Genomic DNA, 19,852 nt, shown 5'->3' on the forward strand with positions numbered 1-19,852 from the left:
CAACTTCCAAACAAAACAATTCTATTGACAGCTATGGCAAGGTAACTAGATAATCTGTTTTAAATTGTGATTCAGAGACAAATGTTGACCAAAATACCAAACCCCCCTGTCCTTCAAAGAGGAGTGTCTTACATTCACCTGTCAAGCCAGATGAGGTCTCAGTTGAATGTTATCTGAAAGCCGGCACATTAGTAACATCCTCAGCTGCAGGAGAATGTCAGCTTAACATTTGAGTATGGACTGGACACCTGCTTCAGAAACAAAAGTGCGGCCTCTGAGCCAGGGTGTTTTATTTTAAACTGATAACATCAGTAGTTTGCCATAAACCTACACATACTTTAGTTACAACCTACATCATACTCAAAGTGAAGTCAGTATCATAGTAAACCAGGAAAAAAAGCTTTACTCACTTGGATTGAAAGAGTGAAGGCAATGTGTGCAGGTGAAGTTGAAGAACATCACGAGACAAATATTTGATGTGGTGATTATAAGCTTGGGTACAGGATGTTGTTACTCTTAGCTGCTGTCCATGGTGAGACAACTCCACTCCCTTTTGAAGCACACTGTTAATGACGTGAGTGTAAAGTTGCCATTTAACCACAGCATTGCCTTTTTGGATTAGGTAGCATATATGACTGGCAACCTGCAAACTCAGCTGTGCATCTTCAATGAAGAGAAGATCTTGGTAAGCTTCCAAAGCTTCCCAACTCCACAACATGTCTCGGGACCCTCTGCTTGGTAAAATACCATCTGATCGGAAATTGGGATTGGAAAGACTGGAGGAGGAACCAATGCCTATGATACCTTCATGTAGACCCTCTGCAATATCAGGTGCCTGACTACTGTCGACTGTGCAAATATTACAGCTTGCACGTTTCATTTTTACTGAAATTTCCCCACCTCCAAGCTGCTCAAGGATAAATTTACTCAGAATATTCAAGATATGCACGTGACTGTTTTTTAAAGATTGTGATTTCATGGCATAAAGCATGGGGGCAATGACAGATCTTGGGTCCATGCAACAGCAAATTCCCACAGAATGCACACCTGATAAAATTTGCACACAAGTGCTAGTTAAGCTGACTTCTTGCAGCAAACGCAGACACTGGTGGGCGCACACTGCAATACAGCAGCAACGATTGGGATAGCAGATTTCACCATCCAATGCAGTGTCAAAAGGATTTTTTGACTGCTGGGTTTTGAATGCTGCAACAGGGAGACCAGACAGATCTCTGTGATGGTGCATGAATTGAGAATATTCACATCGTCTGTGTCTCTTGCGTGTACAAACAGACTGATGGAGTTGTTCTGATTTCACTTTCTTGACAATGCTGATTATTTTCATAACATTACCAATCAGCGATTTGATGTGCTCTGCTGCCTCTTTAGACTGGGGTTCATTTTTTGTAATCAACGTTTCCATCTCAAGCACTGTACTTTCAAATAATTCAAAGCCATGATGCTGTGTAAACTCATGGACCAGGTCCATGGCCTGACTGAAGAAGAAAGGATTGTTGGAAGCTGACTGCAGGGTACAAAGGAGAATTTGCAAAACTACTTCGAGTAACTCGGGTAGCAGCAGCAATTTATGATGAGAAGATGAGAAAGAAATATCTTTGCTGAGCTCTTGCAGTGTCTTCTTTGGCTGTGGAACAAAAGGATCTGGACGCTTTTCAATGCAATTCCTAATCTTCAATGTTGTCCTCAGCAAGTCTACAATATTTCGTCGAAGTGTATCGGGCATGTTACTTCTACAATTTATTTCAACTGACATCAAGTGCAAGACAGTTCTTAAAAGCATTCTTTGAACCAGGGCTGCTGGTTCTGTTGTCCATCCTGTAGCAAATTCCTCAGCTTCAGATATGTTACTATTGCAGCAGTTCCCAAACCTTGCCAAAAATTCAGTTAATGTGGGAACTACACTAGCTGCTAAAGCTGGATTGTGATTTAAGGCCATGTCAAACTTGCAAACTTTTTCTAACAGAGACAATAAAATGTGACAAAGATCAAATGGAGTATTTGCTACCCTACTTAAAATGGAAGGCTCCATGTCTACTTCTTCCAAAATGGCAGCACATTCTAAACTTGGGCTATCCTGTGTTACTTCACTGACTCGCAAAGATGGGAGCAGACAGCTTCTGGGGGAACTGTAGTCCTCTCTTGGCTGATGAGTTACAAAAGGCTGCAAAGTCTGCTGCCGTCTTTGTCTGATGATGACTGAATTGTCATCACCCAAACTAGTGTCGGAATCAGATGTAGAAAGCGGAACTTTTCTTGCATCCCTCGAAGCATGGCACTGAGCATTTCTACGTTGTCGCCTAGTCTTCCAGTTGCTGGTGCTGCATCTTGATGGTACCTGAGCATATAAAACTAAGCTTCCATCTGCTGTGTGACTTGTTTTTTCCTGAGAAGATTTGGATGCAGAATATTTGGTCTCTTTGGTAAACAAAAAATCTTCAAGTGCAGATAGATTATAATCTGAAAAATAAAATAAAAAGTTAGGGTATAAAATGGTGTAATACAACATCTAGATATCAAGAAAAGCACAAAAAAACAAACGTGAGGGGACATGCTTCAAAACGATGCAATTTTGTGTAATTGTACAATTCCATTACTATATGCAGCTTGCAAGCAACCATGACTATGACTTTTACATGTTGGTAGTAATTAGTCATTATAATGAATCAGTTCATACTTCCACATTAAAGTAATGAAGTTGCTGAGCTATGACAGGTTCCTTTCCGTGCCATATGCAGCAACAAACATATATTTTAGTGGGTAAAGTTGCACTGATAATCATCAATTCTCCTCAAGATTAAAGTAACCTCTGACCCATTATTTGTAGCCTTGTACATTTTAATATTTTGTTTACTGCATTACTTTGAATGATCTTTTATGGTCATCCCTACTACCAAAATAGTTGCACGGTGCATTTTTCATAAATATCTGAAAGAATATCATGAAAAATATATAATGCCATGATTTATCTAGGTAAGCAGAGCAGTTATTATGTATAAAGCAAGATCTCACAAATAGGTGATAACTGTATGAGCCATTGTCTTTTCCAATAACGTTGAATGTCATTTATTGGCATTTTGGCTACAACCTGAAAAATTGTACTCAAAAAAGGCAACTATATATTTTTAATAGTTACCTGCAGGGAAAATGCATCCAATGTGTCTCGTTGAATGACAGCTTTTCAAAACAGAAGATCCCTTGGTATGTTTTGAATTCTTACCTTCACTGGCCTCATGCTATAATTGTCTATGGTGTTTCTTCAGTTGCCTCTCCCTTCTAAACCTCCTAAAAGGCCACAGCTTTGATCAAGCTGGACTGTGTTATATATCCTTCTTTTCCCCGGGATTCAAAGGTTACAAAAATATCTGGAGCAGAAACTGAACTTCCCTTTTTGGATTTAATCCTTTCAAGCCTACAAACCATTTGGTCAAATTAAGCTATCTATGACATCTATGACAGCTGCAGCTCCATCCTTATGAAATGATCACAAAAACATTTTAGCACCATTCTTTAGTAAATGTGGTTTCCCTCTTCTGTCATAGATGGATCCTGCACTAGCGTCCCGTAATTGTGCTGTTGCTCCCCCTCCGCCCAAACGGAACAAGGACCGAGTTACCTTGGTCCACACCTTTCACCCCACCAGCCTCCACATTAAACATATTATGCTCCGACTGTCCTGTCACCTCCAATGTGATCCCACCACTAGTCACATCTTCCCATCGCAACCCCTTTCCGCATTCGGCAGAGACCACTCCTCCGCAATCCTTGGTTCACTTGTCGCTTTCCACACAAACTACCCCTCCACAGGAACTTTCCCCTGCAACCACAGGAGATGCAACACCTCTCCTGATACCTCCTCCCTCAACTCCACCCAGAGTCCACGTCAGTCCGTCAGGTGAGGCAGAGGTTTACTTGCACCTCTTCCAACCTCATCCACTGTATCCAGTGCGCTTTTCACGTCTGACCCATTTTAACTGTTGCTGATTTGAAATTAAAATATTTTTGCAGCATTACTGCACTAACTTTGTAAATATAAGTAATTAAATAAACCTGGAATTTAAAAAAGTTAATACCAGTAATGGCAACCATGAAACCACCAAATTATGGTGGAATAAATATGGCTCATTCGATGACATTAAGATATGGGATAAGAAATTATCCCATGCCACATATCTGGCAATGACCAATTTCAACAACAAACTCTAACCGCCTCTTCTTGACATTCAATATTATTACTATAACCAAGTACCGCACATCAATATCTTCAGTATCCTAAACAGAATCTCAGCAGGACAAGCACATAAATATTGTGGTTATAAGTTACAGAAACTACATATCCTGCAGCATGGCTCAATGCCAGACACAATAAATCCTTTCCACATCTACATGGCAGAAGTCTGTAGTGAGATGGAATGCTCTATACTTGCCTGAATGATTACAGCCCCATCAACGCGAGAAGCTTGGCACCTTAGACATTCACTCACTCCGCCTTCAGAGCACTTATGGCTGTCACATATACCATCTGCAAAATACACTTCACTCCCACATATCTACTTTTAACACCGCTGCTCTAGATGTCAGCTGATTTACATTAGGGAGACTAAGCGGAGGTTGGGCGATCGTTTCGCCGAACACCTCCGCTCAGTCCGCAATAACCTACCTGAACGCCCGGTGGCTCAGCACTTCAACTCCCCCTCCCATTCCCAATCCGATCTTTCTGTCCTGGGTCTCCTCCATTGCCAGAGTGAGCAACACCGGAAATTGGAGGAACAGCACCTCATATTACGCCTGGGCAGCTTGCGTCCGGATGGCATGAACGTTGAATTCTCCCAGTTTTGCTAGCCCTTGCTGTCTCCTCCCCTTCCTTCACCCTCGAGCTGTCTCCTCCCATCCCCCCGCCCTCGGGCTCCTCCTCCTCCCTTTCTCCTTCCTTCTCCCCCCCACCCCCCATCAGTCTGAAGAAGGGTTTCGGCCCAAAACGTCGTCTATTTCCTTCGCTCCATAGATGCTGCTGCAGCCGCTGAGTTTCTCCAGCATTTTTGTGTACCTTCTACTTTTAACACACTTGGAAACAACTTCTCCTCCAAATTGCACCTCACTCTGAATATCATCATTTCTTCTTTGTTTTTACACCTAAGTCCTGAAACTCCCTAATCAACACTGTGAGAATATTTCCACTACAAAGACTGGCGGTTCAAGAGTTTGCCACAACCTTCAAAAGAACTGTGGATGTGCAATAAATACTCAGATACCCTTAAATGAACAGAGTAATTTGGGAATAGAATCTACCATGTTTACTGTTTGTATAATTAACTCTTAATGCCCCCTGAAATTGTTACTCAGTTCTAAGACAATTAGGTGTGTGCAATACATTTTAGACCGGTCACAGTAGTTCCATCCAAGAATGAATAAAAAAAACACTCAAGATAATTATTCTGCTGAATAATTGCTGCGTACTCAGTTGTAAGAAAATTAGAACACGTAGAAGATTAAATTTATGGCTTTAATCGCACCATAATCTTACTGACGACTGCTACAAGAATCATTCAATCAGGATGGTTAAGACGATTTCGCATTCAAGGGACAAATTTCACAATGCCAAATCAAGGTTAAAAATCATTGTATCCTACAGCTCATTGAAAATAATGTTTTGATCCCTGACTTAGCCTGTTGTCTTTGCGTGATACCGAAACCCCTCCTTTTCCTGTATCCTACTCGAGAGTTGAAAGAGTCAGGGGTATTTAATTGTCAAGTGTACCAAAACAGAACGATGAATTTCTTACTTGCAGCACCACAAGTTCGTACTCAATAGCTAACATAATAAACTAAAAAAGTTAAATAAATAAAAAACACAATACAAACATTCCCTGACTTACGCAAGGGTTATGTTCTGAAAAACCTTACGTAAATCAGATTTAACATAAGTTGGTATCACCTTATAACTAGGCAGATACAAAGAACTGCAGATGCTGGTTAATGAATTACTCCAGTACTTTGTGTAGTTTCACCTTAAAATTAGGCACTGATGCTGCTTGTCTGCACCAGCAAACCCTTCTTCGGCAGCTGCCGCACCATTGACGCAGCTGTTGTTGCAGCTCACGTTGTAGCCCCTGGCAAAGAGCGCTTTCTTCAGGCCGCCACTATCGACAAGATGTGCTCAGTCACCGTGGCGCTCCTTCCCCTCTCACCAGCTGCTGCTTCTTCCTGTCGGCCATCACTTTGTCCGTTTTGTCGCTCCCTCCTCCAGGTGGAAGGAAGTGGAGGAGGCAGCGGTGGAGAGGGAGAGGCAGAGTGGACAAACTATGGGAGAGGGAACAGGCGGAGGCGGTGCTGGGGGGAGCAGCGGAGTGGAGAAGGCGACGGTCAACAGAAAGAAGTGAGAGGTGAGAAAGCCCCATGGTGGCCGAGCAAGCGCCTGAAGAAAGCACTGTCGGCCACCGCCTCCCTCATCCTCGCCTGCCTTCATAGTATTGCACTGACAATGGTTGAAACTGGAAGAGCAGCGAGCCTGGGCGACATTTTTATATCTACGAAATGGACGGTAAGCTCTCCAATTGCAATAACACAGGAAATGGGCTCACCTATTGTGAATTTTTTATACAAGTGCAAGTTTATGTAACTCGCCTATTACGCAAGCCATGGAGTGCTTGCATAGTGCAAAACTATAAAACAAAAGCCCCAAATGCCTAGTACAGCTAAGGCAGTTTGTAGTTCAAAGTTTAATTGGTGCTTGTTGTGTTCAATAGCCTGATGGTTGTTGAGAAGCTGTTCCTGAACCTGGAGGTCACTGTTTTCTGACTCCTATACGCCCTTCCTGATGGCAGGAGTGAAATGAGAGCATGGACAGGGTGGAAACGGATCCTATAGATCCCTTTGATGGTGGGGAGGTCATTACCCGTGATGGACCAGGCAGTAGCCACCACTTTTTGTAATCTCCTTTGGTCCTGCGCATTCCAAATCTAACCATCCATTTCTAACGTTTCTGATTTGGAAATTTTCTGAAAACTTCTCCCTTTATTTTGCTTTATATGAATTACAGTCCAGGGACTGTCACAATCTTAGTCATAGCCCATCAGTTTCAATTTTGTCAACATTTCCATTATTGGCCTTTAGCCTTTAATCCCAGCACATTCCAGTCCAAGTGCACTGATTTTTGATTTATCTCTCTTCTTGGCTATGCTCAGCTTCATTATGTCAATCCTAGCAATGCTTTTTAAAATCCCTTCTAATCTGGAAGTTAAAGATTTCATCTGAACTATGCTTGATTACAATAATTGACTTTGTGAAGATGACGAGACCAAATGGATGGGCTTTTATAAACGGAAATCTAGATTCAGCTTGTAAATCCAAGAAGCATATGACATCTCTCAAAATACAAAATGATTTTCAACAAATTACATCAAACATTATTGGAACAGGGTTGAACCTTAAAAGAAAGATTTGGTTATCGAAATTTTGAACAGCAATTGATTTTTCTCAAATGAACTATCAGCTAAAGGAACGGATAGCTTGTCAAGAAATAGAGAAGGGTACGCCTCTATTCAATGGAAGAAATACCAAAATTAAAAATCAAAATGGGAAAGCAGCGTTTGTATATATCAAGTAAGTTAAATTTGAGATATTGGAAGCAGAGCTTTATTTCCTTTAGCTTTGAATTACTAAATCAAATTTCAGGCACTCCTTTAGCAAAGGTTTTACTGGTAGAAGAATAGATTCCCTCCATATCATTCATAAGTGAACATATCTGGTACTGTCAGAAATATCATTGACAAAGAAAGCATTTGGGGCTGGAGCTAGGAATGGCACTGCTGCAAATAAATCTAAAAATTTCTCAACAAACCCATTAAAAAACAAAACAAAAATGCTGAGTAGCCAATCGTATTTTGTCCAAAGAACAGTGTATGGTCGAATCTTGCATTTGGAATATAACTTGGATCATTCACTGCGACAGCAGCTATTTCTCAAACTGCTGCAAATTTTAAATTCCTGACTACCTGGCCAGCACAAATGAACCATTCTAAGTTCATAAGTAATAGGAGCAGAATTAGGCCATTCGACCCATCAAGTCTTTTCCACCATTCAATCGCAGCTGATCTATCTTTCCCTCTTAACCCCATTCTCCTGCCTTTCCTCCCAAATCCCTGACATCCATACTAATCAAGAATCGATCTATCTCTGCCTTAAAAATATTAATTGATGGCCTCAACAGCCTACTGTGGCAATGAATTCCAGATTCAATACCCTCTGGCTAAAGAAATTCCTCCTCATCTCAATAGACGCGGGAGTAGGCCACTCGGGCCTTCAAGCCAGCACCACCATTCACTGTGATCATGGCTGATCATCCACAATCAGTACCCCATTCCTGCCTTCCCACCATATCCCCTGACTCTGCTATCTTTAAGAGCTCTATCTAACTCTCTCTTGGAAGCATCCAGAGAATTGGCCTCCACTGCCTTCTGAGGCAAGGAATTCCACAGATTCATAACTCTCTGCGATGAAAAAGTTTTTCCTCATCCCCGTTCTAAATGGCCTACCCCTTATTCTTAAACTGTAGCCCCTGGTTCTGGACTCCCTCAACATCGGGAACATGTTTCCTGCCTCTGGCATGTCCAATCCCTTAATAATCTTATATGTTTCAATAAGATTACCTCTCATCCTTTTAAATTCCAGACTATACAAGTCCAGCTTATACAAGCCCATTCTATCACCATATGACAGTCCCGCCATCCCGGGAATTAACCTTGTGAATCCTCAATAACAAGAATGTTATTCTGCACCCCCTCAATAACAAGAATGTTCTTCCTCAAATCTGGAGTCCAAAACTGCACACAATACTCCAGGTGTGGTCTCACTAGGACCCTGCACAACTGCAGAAGGACCTCTTTGCTCCTATACTCAACTCCTCTTGTTATGAAGGCCAACATGCCATTCACTTTCTTCACTGCCTCTGCTACCTGCATGCTTACTTTCAGTGACTGATGAACAAGGACCCCCAGATCTCGTTGTACTTCCCCTTTTCCCAATTTGACAGCATTCAGATAATAATTTGCCTTCCTGTTTTTGTCACCAAAGTGGATAACCTCACATTTATCCACATTAAACGGCATCTGCCAATTCACCCAACCTGTCCAAGTCACCCTGCATTCTCATAGCATCACACTGCCACCCAGCTTTGTGTCATCTGCAAATTTGCTAATGTTACTTTTAATCCATCCATCTAAATCATTAATCCATATTGTAAATAGCTGTGGTCCCAGCACCGAGCCTTGCTGTACCCCACTAGTCACTGCCTGCCATTCTGAAAGGGATCCGTTAATCCCTACTCTTTGTTTCCTGTCTGTCAACCAATTTTCTATCCATGTCAGCACTCTACCCCTAATACCATGTGCTAATAGAGATTTGCCCACTAATCTCCCATGTGGGACCTTATCAAATGCTTTCTGAAAGTCCAGATACACTATATCCACTGGCTCTCCCTTGTCCATTTTCCTAGTTACATCCTCAAAAAATTCCAGATGATTAGTCAAGCATGATTTTCCCTTCGTAAATCCATGCTGATCCGGACCGATCCTGTTACTGCTATCCAAATGTGCCGGTATTTCATCTTTTATAATTGACTCCAGCATCTTCCCCACCACTGATGTCAGCCTAACTGGTCTATAATTCCCTGTTTTCTCATTCCCGCCTTTCTTAAAAAGTGGGATAACATTAGGTACCCTCCAACCCACAGGAACTGATCCTGAATCTTTAGCACATTGGAAAATTATCACCAATGCGTCCACAATTTCTAGAACCACTTCCTTAAGTACCCTGGGATGCAGACCATCAGGCCCTGGGGATTTATCAGCCTTCAGTCCCATCAGTCTGCCAAAAATACCATTTCCTGCCTAGTGTGCATTTCCTTCAGTTCCTCCGTCACCCGAGATCCTCTGGCCACTAGTACATCAAGGAGATTGTTTGTGTCTTCCTTAGTGAAGACAGATCCAAAGTACCTGTTCAACTCATCTGCCATTTCCTTGTTCCCCATAATAAAACCACCTGTCAGTCTTCAAGGGTCCAACTTTGATCTTAACTAATTTTTTCCTCTTCATATACTAAAGAAGCTTTTACTATCCTCCTTTTATATTCTTGGCTAGCTTACCTTCGTACCTCATCTTTTCTCCCCGTATTGCCTTTTTAGTTATCTTTTGTTGCTCTTTAAAAGTTTCCCACTCATCTTTGCTGTTATATTTCTCTTTTATTTTTATACTGTCCTTGACTTCACTTGTCAGCCATAGTCGCCCCTTACTCCCTTTGGAATCTTTCTTCCTCGTTGGAATGAACTGGTCCTGCACCTTCTGTATTATTCCCAAAAATATCTGCCACTGTTGTTCCACTGTCATCCCTGCTAGGTTATCTTTCCAGTCAACTTTGGCCAGCTCCTCCTTCATGGCTCCATAGTCCCCTCCGTTCAACTGTAATACTGACACTTCTGATTTTCCCTTCTCCCTCTCCTTTCTAAAGGAAAGTCCTTTAATTCTGAGGCTATGACCTATGGTCCTAGACTCTCCCACTAGTGGAAACATCCTCTCCACAGCCACTCTATCCAGGCGTTAAAGAGACAGATTACCTTAGAGAGTCAAAATGGTTAAAGAAATGAGTTGATAAAAAAAAGGTAGCGATCAAGAACAAACAAGGGTGGCATGGTGGTGCAGCGGTTGAGTTGCTGCCTTACAGCGTCAGAGACCTGGGTTTGATCCTGACTATAGGTGCTGTTTGTATGGAGTTCGTACATTCTCTGTGTACCCTCATGTTTCTGAAGCAAACAGGAGGGCAGTTATCACCATTCCCTTATATACTTCTGAGGGATGGATGACTTACAATGGGTACCTCTAAGCACGGAAGAGATACTCAGAATTCTGTCTCTGCAAAATCCTCCAAATTGACTGGCAGGATAACCAACCAATTTAACCATCCTCTCTCAGGATGATATTGACATCACAGGCCGTTCCAATGGGAATTCTACATTGATTGCATGTCTGACATCGGACTCCCAAAATACACATTCTACCCTGAGTTTTATCAGGGCAAGGAATTAACAGGTGGACACAGGAAACAACTCAGAATGCCCTCAAAGCCACCTGACTCATGGGAATCCTTAAGCCATGATAGCTTAAAATGAAGCAACAGCTCGAGGCAAGAACCTCAGGAGCACAGAGAAGCCGAGGATAAATAACAGACCACTTCTCATGATAATTGTCATCTCCTCTTTCAAAAACATCCTGCCCTTGTGTGGTAGAGTCTGTAGAGTCTGTTAGTTGTGCATTGGCCTCCTAAATCACCTGAAATCCACTGAAATGAAGGTCATCTTCACACTCAGTAGATTACCCAAATGTTGTATATATAGAAATTATTCTCAGTCATTTATTGTAGCATGGGAATCTGGGGAATAATCCAGTCATTTATTTCTTGCCTGCTGCAGTTTTGTTACTGTTTTGAGTGATGCCAATATAGAAATCTGCGCAAACTAATGATCAGATTTCCAATCCTCATATACACAAGGCATCACTTATTTTCATGAGTAAGCTAAAGAACAAGCCATGCAAATTTGAAGGAAATTGCTTTCTGGCATTAAAAGATAGAAACAAAAATAGAAAACGCTGGAAACACTCATGTCTGACATAATCTGTAGATAATCAGAATTAACATTTCAGATGTTACTCCCTTCATCGGGTTTGTATTTCTGGCTTTCAAGCCTCATAACATCAAAATCACTTTTCAGCCAATTGAGAATGAAGTTATTATCACTGCTGCAATGTTAAAAACACAGCCATGAAATTCTACACAATATAATAATCAGTTAATATATTGTATTAATGATCAATAAGAGAGAGAAATATTAGGCAGGGTATCTTGTTATCACCCCTACTCTTCCTCACATTGTGTCATGTGGTCGCTTAATACACTTTGTTAATGTTCATGGCCCAGATCTAACCTGCCCTATGGTTTGAAGGCAGAGGCCAATTTCAAAACTTCCCATATCTATAATGATTAAAATATTTTGCCCATTTTATGCCTTCAGTTCAGCAGTGGCATTGAAATGAGATAAATCTAAAGAGACAAATACATTAAGAGACTCTGAAGGATAAGAATTTAATGAAACCCCATTTAGTGCATTAAGGCAGAAAGTTGATTTTTTAAATTCCATTAGCTTTGATCTGCATTTGAACGTGGGATGATTGATTAACTGGATAGGATACTTTCACATTCTGTTATGCTTGATTAACCACTAAAACGAATTATGCAATAAAGCGGTACAATTCAATTATTTAATTCTCCGAATTAGCCACCTGAAATATCCAGTGTCATCTATAATTTGTAAGTGGGAGGAGGATGGATGTGGGAAGGGATAGGGGAAATCTCACATCTTGGATCAGAAAGTTGTCCATTACTCACTCGAGACTTTAAAACATTACCTACTATAATACCAGAGGTATTATCTTTCAGTCGAAACATTAATCCACCATCATCACGGCCCTCTCCAGTAGACATGAAAGATATCATAGAACCATCTGGAAGAACAACATTTGAGTTCTCCCCAGTTCTAAAATTATAATTTCAGAACCCATTAATTTCACAACAGATTATTTGACAATTATAACATTGTTACGTAGGCACTACTGTGCAAAAAGATTATTGCAACATTTTCTTTTTTTAAATAATAGCAACAACAAAGTGTATATAAAATGCTTTTGAACGTTCTATGGTTGTAACAGATACCAGATAAATGCAAAATACAAAGTGATGGAATAACTCCGAGTCAAGCAGCATTTGTGGAGGGAATGGATAGGGTTGGAACCCTTCCTCAGACTGATTCATGTTTATTCTTCCTAACTATATATTTCTAGCAGACAGAGCTGGACACAAAAAGTTGACATTGTCATAAATAATCATTTTTCTGAATAATTTACATCTTGCGATAAGATTTTGAGTTCAAGAGGAACTATATATGTTTAGCCTATCTTCTGTTGGTTAAGAATGGCCTAACTTACTCAAACTGGAGTCTCTTGATACACTCACACCTTCTGAAAAGAAAGTGAGGGAGTACTAGTTCCAGAATGTACACCAATATTAAAATGAATTATACATTCTATTGTATGGTCTCATGTATTGCAACATCACATATATTCCTAAAAATATTTGCGAGTGAAGCCTAGATTACAACACAAAAATGATGATTCAAGATTCAACATATCCTTGCTGATATGCCAGATAACTGATGAAATGTAACATTCAACTATGGTAACAACATATCCAAAATTCTAGCACACTGCTGTGAAAATAATTTACAAACACAAGAAACACGGACCTTGGAATACAATTTTAATGGAGTGAGTCCGTTACAATACTAAGATTTGCCTTTAAGGAGATTAAAAAAAGATGATTAATTTCTAGTATTGACCTCCAAGCAGTTTGGTTATAAAAGCTATGGAATAGCCATAATGAATGAGAATGGGAGAAAACATTTAATAAGGTCTACATCTGAGCAATGTACAAGCTGTGGAGGATATAAATGCATTTATTTATCTGCCAATGACCACAAACCCTCATTTATCAGCAGCAATATTACAATAGCTACAATGAGGTTAACCTTGATTTTTTTCATGCTCGCTGAGATAGGAGCATGGAAACCAATGTAATGGGATAAGATAGACACAAAAAGCTGAAGTAACTCAGCGGGTCATCTCTGGAGAGAAGCAATGGGTGACGTTTCGGGTCAAGACCCTTCTTCAGGCTCTACTGGCAATTACTGTAATGGCATTACAGAACATCTTAATTAAAATTAATTAGGTGCAGACCAGAATTTCTGCAAATATCACCCGTTGTATTTCCAGTATATTCAGTAATGCCCAATAATTATGTAACATAATAAAAAAGAAAATACTAGTAAATATTAAGTATTTATTTGCCTTAAGGAAGGTTTACATAAGTCAAAGAGATTCATATTATTCACAGTAATGTGACCTGACATTAATCAGTACTGTATTCAAGTGGCTAAGCATTCAAAGTAATATCTAAGGTGAGCAACAGCCAGAAAACTGTATGAACACCGGATTAGTAATCATGCTCACCCTTTTCACGCAAGGCTAAAGATAAATTGATCGACTCTGAATGTTAGGGTCATTCGTTGACATGATAAAACAACTTTGCTGTTATCCCTATAGAAGATTGCCTATGTATTCAATTCAAACAAAACATTCCACACAGTAAATCAAACAGGACTAGGGCGTAGTGACTCATGCGTACTGATACAGCATGATGATCCAAGTTCAGCATTAAATTGTTTGCCAAGACTGCTGGAAACAGAATCTTGTGATCCCATACCCATAAGGGATTTCAAACACAGCTGCAGGCACGCACGCCCGTCCGTCCATCCATCCATCTGTATATTACTAAAACTCTCATCTTGTTTGTTTGTGAGTCTGTCTGTGTGCGAGCGTAGACATGCCTTGAATTACGCCAAAACGGTACACGACAGCACTACAATTTTGGCCCACCTTATTCACCATTGTCTATGAGTGTGGTCAAGTTCCGTTCAGATTGATGTTATATTTTACAAGTTATTCATATTTTTAACATTATAAAATCCGACTTTGAGAACATTTTCTTCCATCTGCACTGCGGGTTAGCGGCTATGATGTCACAATGGGATCTAATTTACATAAACTGCCCGTCAGCAGTGTTCCATTGGCAGTTAGCAGCATATGATGTCACAATGGGATCTCATTTACATACACTGCCTGTCAACAGTGTAATGAGAGATTTGTTACATTGTTGTAAGGAGAGGGATGGTGTGGGGGAGGGGGAGAAATGTTATTTAAACATTATATTTAGTGGCAGAGTGGGATAGGCGGAGGTGAGGAGTGGGGGAGCAGGGAGATAGAGGGAGAGGGGGGTAGGGAGGGTATAGGGGATATGGAGGGAGTGAGGGAGGGAGAGGCAAGGGAGGGAGTGAAGGAGGGGAGGAGAGAGAAGGGGGAGGGTGAAGAGGAGGGGTGAAGAGGAGGGGGAGAGACTGATGGGGGATGAGGAAAAATGAGCCGCTCCTGCGCAGTTGGGGGCTATGGATGAGTGTGAAATATTGCGTTGGGGGAATGGGATGAGTTGGGGGGAAACGGGTGAGTGGTGTAAACGGGTTGTGTTGGGGGAACGGGTGAGTGGTGGAATATTGCGTTGGGGGAACGGGGCCCAACGGTTCCCACTTGGTCTAGTATATATATTTATCTATATAATATTAAAACTGTGTGTGTGTCTGGCTGTGTGTGTTTCTGACTTGTGGCTGCCACCCTTTGATTCGTTGCTACGCCAACGCCCCACCCACAAACGCCCTGATTTTTTCCATTTCGGTAGAGATTTCACTTTTCATTCCAAGTATCCACTCCTCATTAAATTTTGTCATCTTTATGTACACGTTTTTAATAAAATCCTTCTCTCCCCACCACTCACTCATTTTGTCGCCTCCTGCTGGCCAGCAACCATAACGGCTGCTGGCGCCCGCATCTCGCCTCAAAGACGCCATTTAAAAACAGCCGCACTGCTGATTCCTGAGGCGCTTGAGTTGGAGGACCACGTCTCCCGTGTGGGCTACAGGCAGGGAACGGCTGCGTTGGGGGAGCAGACCCAACGGGTCTGCACTTGATCTAGTATATACTAAAATGCTTCCCTTTGTTCTTAACATTCTAAATATCTGTGTGTTTGCAGGGTTGTGTTGGCTTTCTTTTAATCTCCTTAATTTGTATCTTCTTCCAAAAGCTAGGCCACAGCCTTCCTATTTTCAGACATGCTACTCATATTTTTTCAGCCCACTGGATAAATATCTTCCCGTCGCATTTCAACCTATATTTAACAAGTTTCTAACCTTTTAAAAACAGCTTCAAAATATTACTGTTTTCAACATTCTCATTTTCAAGAAAAAAAATTCCGACTGACATCACAATCAACTCGAAAAATCAGATCAAGTTGCAGTGGCAGTTAGCAGCTATGACGTCACAATGGAATCTCATTTACATAAATGGCCGGCTTAACTTTCCTCTGTAAAAAATCCAATTGTCCTGCCCATTACAATGTTGTAAATCACAGGACACTGAGTTTTGGCAGCAAGGGCAATTGGATTTTTTAAAGTGAAAAATCAAATTTTCAAAGTTTAAAAAGAGGGAGGGGGTGAAGAGGGGGAGGGAGTGCTGGGGTTAAGGGGAAATGAGCCACCCCCGCGCAGTTAGGGGCTATGGGTGAGTGCTGGAATATTGCATTGGGGAACGGGTTGCGTTGGGGGACCAGGCCTTCCGTGGGGGGCCAAGGGTGAGTGGTAGAATAATGCATTGGGGAAACGGGTTGCGTTGGGGGACCAGGCCTCCCGTGTGACAGGGACCCAACGGGTCCCACTTGGTCTAGCAAATAATAAAATGGAGTTGTTACATAAAAGGCATTGTCACGCAATGACCAATTACCAATGTAATCCATGGTTTTCTAAGTAGAGAAGAACCAGCTTATTTGATGCTTCACCTAAATCAATTACAGATTTAATTGGAGGAACAATGCCTCATATTCCATTTGACCCTGGTCTTTAAATGCCAGACATTTAATCGAATAATAGTCGCGTCCTCACCAGGAAGCGGCTGAAGGACGGTATCCCCCGCACCGTGCCCTCTTCCCCCACATAAAGACATTAAAAAAATCATAAAAAATACACTTCACATAACTAAAAAAACAAAAAAACAAAAAGATACCCGGCTGAAAGTGGAGGCTGCTGGCACCAGCGCCACCGGAAGTACAATAATCAAGAAAACGTCTTTGAAATACCATTAAATTAACACATGTCTCTGATACTTCCAGTATTATCAGTTTTGGGTCTGGCTCTCGTGGAATTTTCAGTGTTTTAGAAGTAACATTAAAGACTTCCGTCCAAAAGTTTTCTATTTTTGTACAAAGTACAAAAGTATGGGTTAAGGTGGCTTCTGGAGAGTGACATTTATCTCAAAGGGGAGAAACACTGGGGAGGATCTTGCTCAATTTGGTCTTTGAGTAATATAACCTGTGCAGTACTTTAAACTGTATCAGGCAATGTCTGGCATTTAAAGAACAATGATGTATGTATTGTCGGCCTTCGTCCCATATATCCTTGGAGATATGTTGACCCATCACATCCTCCCATGAACGTCTATAAATCTTAGAAGATGGAGTTGGGGTGAGAGATTGCAATCTTCACGTGGTCCGCCCTGTTTCAATGAGTGCAACCAACCTGGCGTTCACAATCAAGTAAGATAAAATAGAACAAGTTGTCCTACAACTTTAGGCTGTGCACGCCATCGCAAGAAGAAGAAGATGGAGTGTCGACGTTTTGGAGGCCATTGTAAATGTGGGAAATCAACTTCTCTGTATCTGCGTGTCTATTCAAACATTCATCTAGTATATCTGGACCTACAGAGGAGCAGTCTTGTATGTATGTTCTCAGGTAATCCCTAACTTGGAGGTATCTGAAAAACGTATTAGTGTTCAAATCATATTTCTCCTGCAGTTCTTGAAAGGAAGAAAGAGTCCCCTTCTGATGGAGGTCTCTCACTGTATTGATTCCCTGATTCTTCCATTGAACAAAAACCACATCAAGAGTGGATGATTTAAAAGAGGGATTATTTGCAATGGGGAGAAGGAGAGACATGTTTCTCAGTTTGAGTTTCAACTGGAAACGATACGGATAGTACTGTGTATTATCGGGTTATGCTCATACATTTAACTTACTCAGGGATATTGGAGACAGGACAATTGAACCTATACAGAAAGGCGAACATTCTTCCCTTTCCATTTTTAGCCAGTTTGCCTGTTGATATGAATCATCCAGCCAAAAAATTATAGTTTTAATATTGGTAGCCTAATAATAAAAGAGGAAGTTAGGTAAGACTAATCCTCCATTCTCTTTGGATTTACACAAATGTATTTTGTGTATTCGGTGGATTTTATAGTCAAAGATGAAATTAGTGACCATGGAATCGATTTTTTTTTTTAAACGTTTATGGAGATGTATCGGTATTGACTGGAATAAGTATAAAAGTTGCGGAAGGAAGATCATCTTTACGGCATTTAGTCTACCGAGAAGAGAGCTAGGCAGTGTTTTCCAAAATTGAATATACGTATAAAGTTTAGTAATTAATGGTTGGAAATTTGTTTTAAACAAAAGGGAGTATTTTCTGGTAACATAATGCTGCAATTTTTGACAACCTTCTTTACTATCTACTTTACCACCCACTTTAGTGTCGTCTGTAAACCTACTAATCATACCTTGTACAATCTCATCCAAATAATTAATATAAATGAGATACAGCAATGGGCCCTGCACCGAACCCCGAGACACATCATTAGTCACAGGCCTCCAGTCTGAAAATCAACCTTCCACCATCAAGCTCTTCTTCCTGCCATGAAGCCTCCTATGGGCGGCTCTGTGGCGCAGTGGTAGAGGAGTTGCTGCCTTACAGCCCTTGCAATGCCGGGGACCCGGGTCCGATACTGACTACATGTGCTGTCTGTACGGAGTTTGTACTTTCTCCCTGTGACCGCGTGGGTTTTGTTCGATATCTTCGGTTTTTCTCCCACAATCCAAAGATTTGCAGGTTTGTAGGTTGCTTGGCTTGGGTTTGTATACTTCGTATAAGTGTAAATTGTCCCTAGTGTGTGTAGACTTGTGTTAATATGCGGAGATTGCTGGTCAGTGCGGACTCATTGGGCCTGTTTCTCTAAAATATATAGCCACTTTTCTATCCAGTCTGCTATCTTCCCTTCAATCACATGCTATCTAACCTTCCAGAGTAGCCTACCATGCGGAAACTTCTCAAATGCTTTGCTGAAATCAAGGTCTACAGCTCTTCCCTCAACAACCTTTTTGATCACATCTTCAAAAAACTCAAATACATGCAACATGATGTCCCACATACAAAACCATGCTGACTATTCCTAATCAGCCTTTGTCCATCTAAATTCAGATATATCTTATCCCTCAGAATACTCTATCCAACTTTCCAACCACAGATGTTAGACCCACTGGTCTGTAGATTCCAGGCTTTTCCCTATAGCCCTTCTTAAATAGAGGCACAACATTTGCCACCTTCCAATCTCCCGGCAACTTACCCGTGACAACTCCTAAATCTTGGCCAGGCCATCTGCAATTTCCTCTCTAGCTTCCTTCAGTGTCCTCGGATATATCCAATCAGGCCCAGGAGGTTTGTCTACCTTCATAGACATTAGGGCCTTCAACATCATCTTGATCATAATACTGATTGCACTCAAAACACTTCCATTGACTTTCCCAAGTTCCCCAGTCCTCATATCTTTCTTCACAGTAAGAACAAAGGAGAAATACTCATTGAGGACCTTGCCCATCTCCTGTGGCTCCAGAGTTGACAGTTTCAATATTATCTGCCAGAGCTATCTCCTGTCCCCTTTTCACCCTCCTGATTTTCTTTTTTTTTAGCATGCTCCTCAGTTCCCAAAACTCCTCCAGGGAGTGTTTGAGTGGTATATGGTTGGTCAAAGGCCAGAGATGAAAAGACACAGTGAGACAAGGAGATGATAGAAGATGTGCAAATTGTGAAGCCAGAGGAAGGAACGTAGGTGGATGGGGACGTAGAATCGCTGACGTCTGCTTCTATCACAGAGGACAGACTATCAACTGACGTCTACTAGAAACCCACAGAATCCCACTGTTTTCTGAACGACACCTCTGCCCACCCTGTCTCTTGCACAAACACTATCCTTTACTCTCAATTACTCCATCACCATAATATCTGCTCCAAGATGAGGCTTTCCA

The 19,852-nt window shown here is 41.3% G+C and overlaps 1 protein-coding gene across 3 annotated transcripts in view; it reads right to left on the reverse strand.

Moving 5' to 3' along the window:
* lyst (lysosomal trafficking regulator) overlaps positions 1 to 19,852 on the reverse strand; it is a 208,392-nt gene that overhangs the window by 110,157 nt on the left and 78,383 nt on the right. For all 3 annotated transcript variants that reach the window (XM_055635156.1, XM_055635157.1, XM_055635155.1), the window contains exon 5: positions 411 to 2,478. In XM_055635156.1, coding sequence (XP_055491131.1) covers positions 411 to 2,478 — 2,068 coding nt within the window. The remainder of the gene's footprint in view (positions 1 to 410; positions 2,479 to 19,852) is intronic.

The sequence above is a fragment of the Leucoraja erinacea genome, chromosome 5, assembly GCF_028641065.1.
Source record: "Leucoraja erinacea ecotype New England chromosome 5, Leri_hhj_1, whole genome shotgun sequence".
Taxonomy (NCBI): domain Eukaryota; kingdom Metazoa; phylum Chordata; class Chondrichthyes; order Rajiformes; family Rajidae; genus Leucoraja; species Leucoraja erinaceus.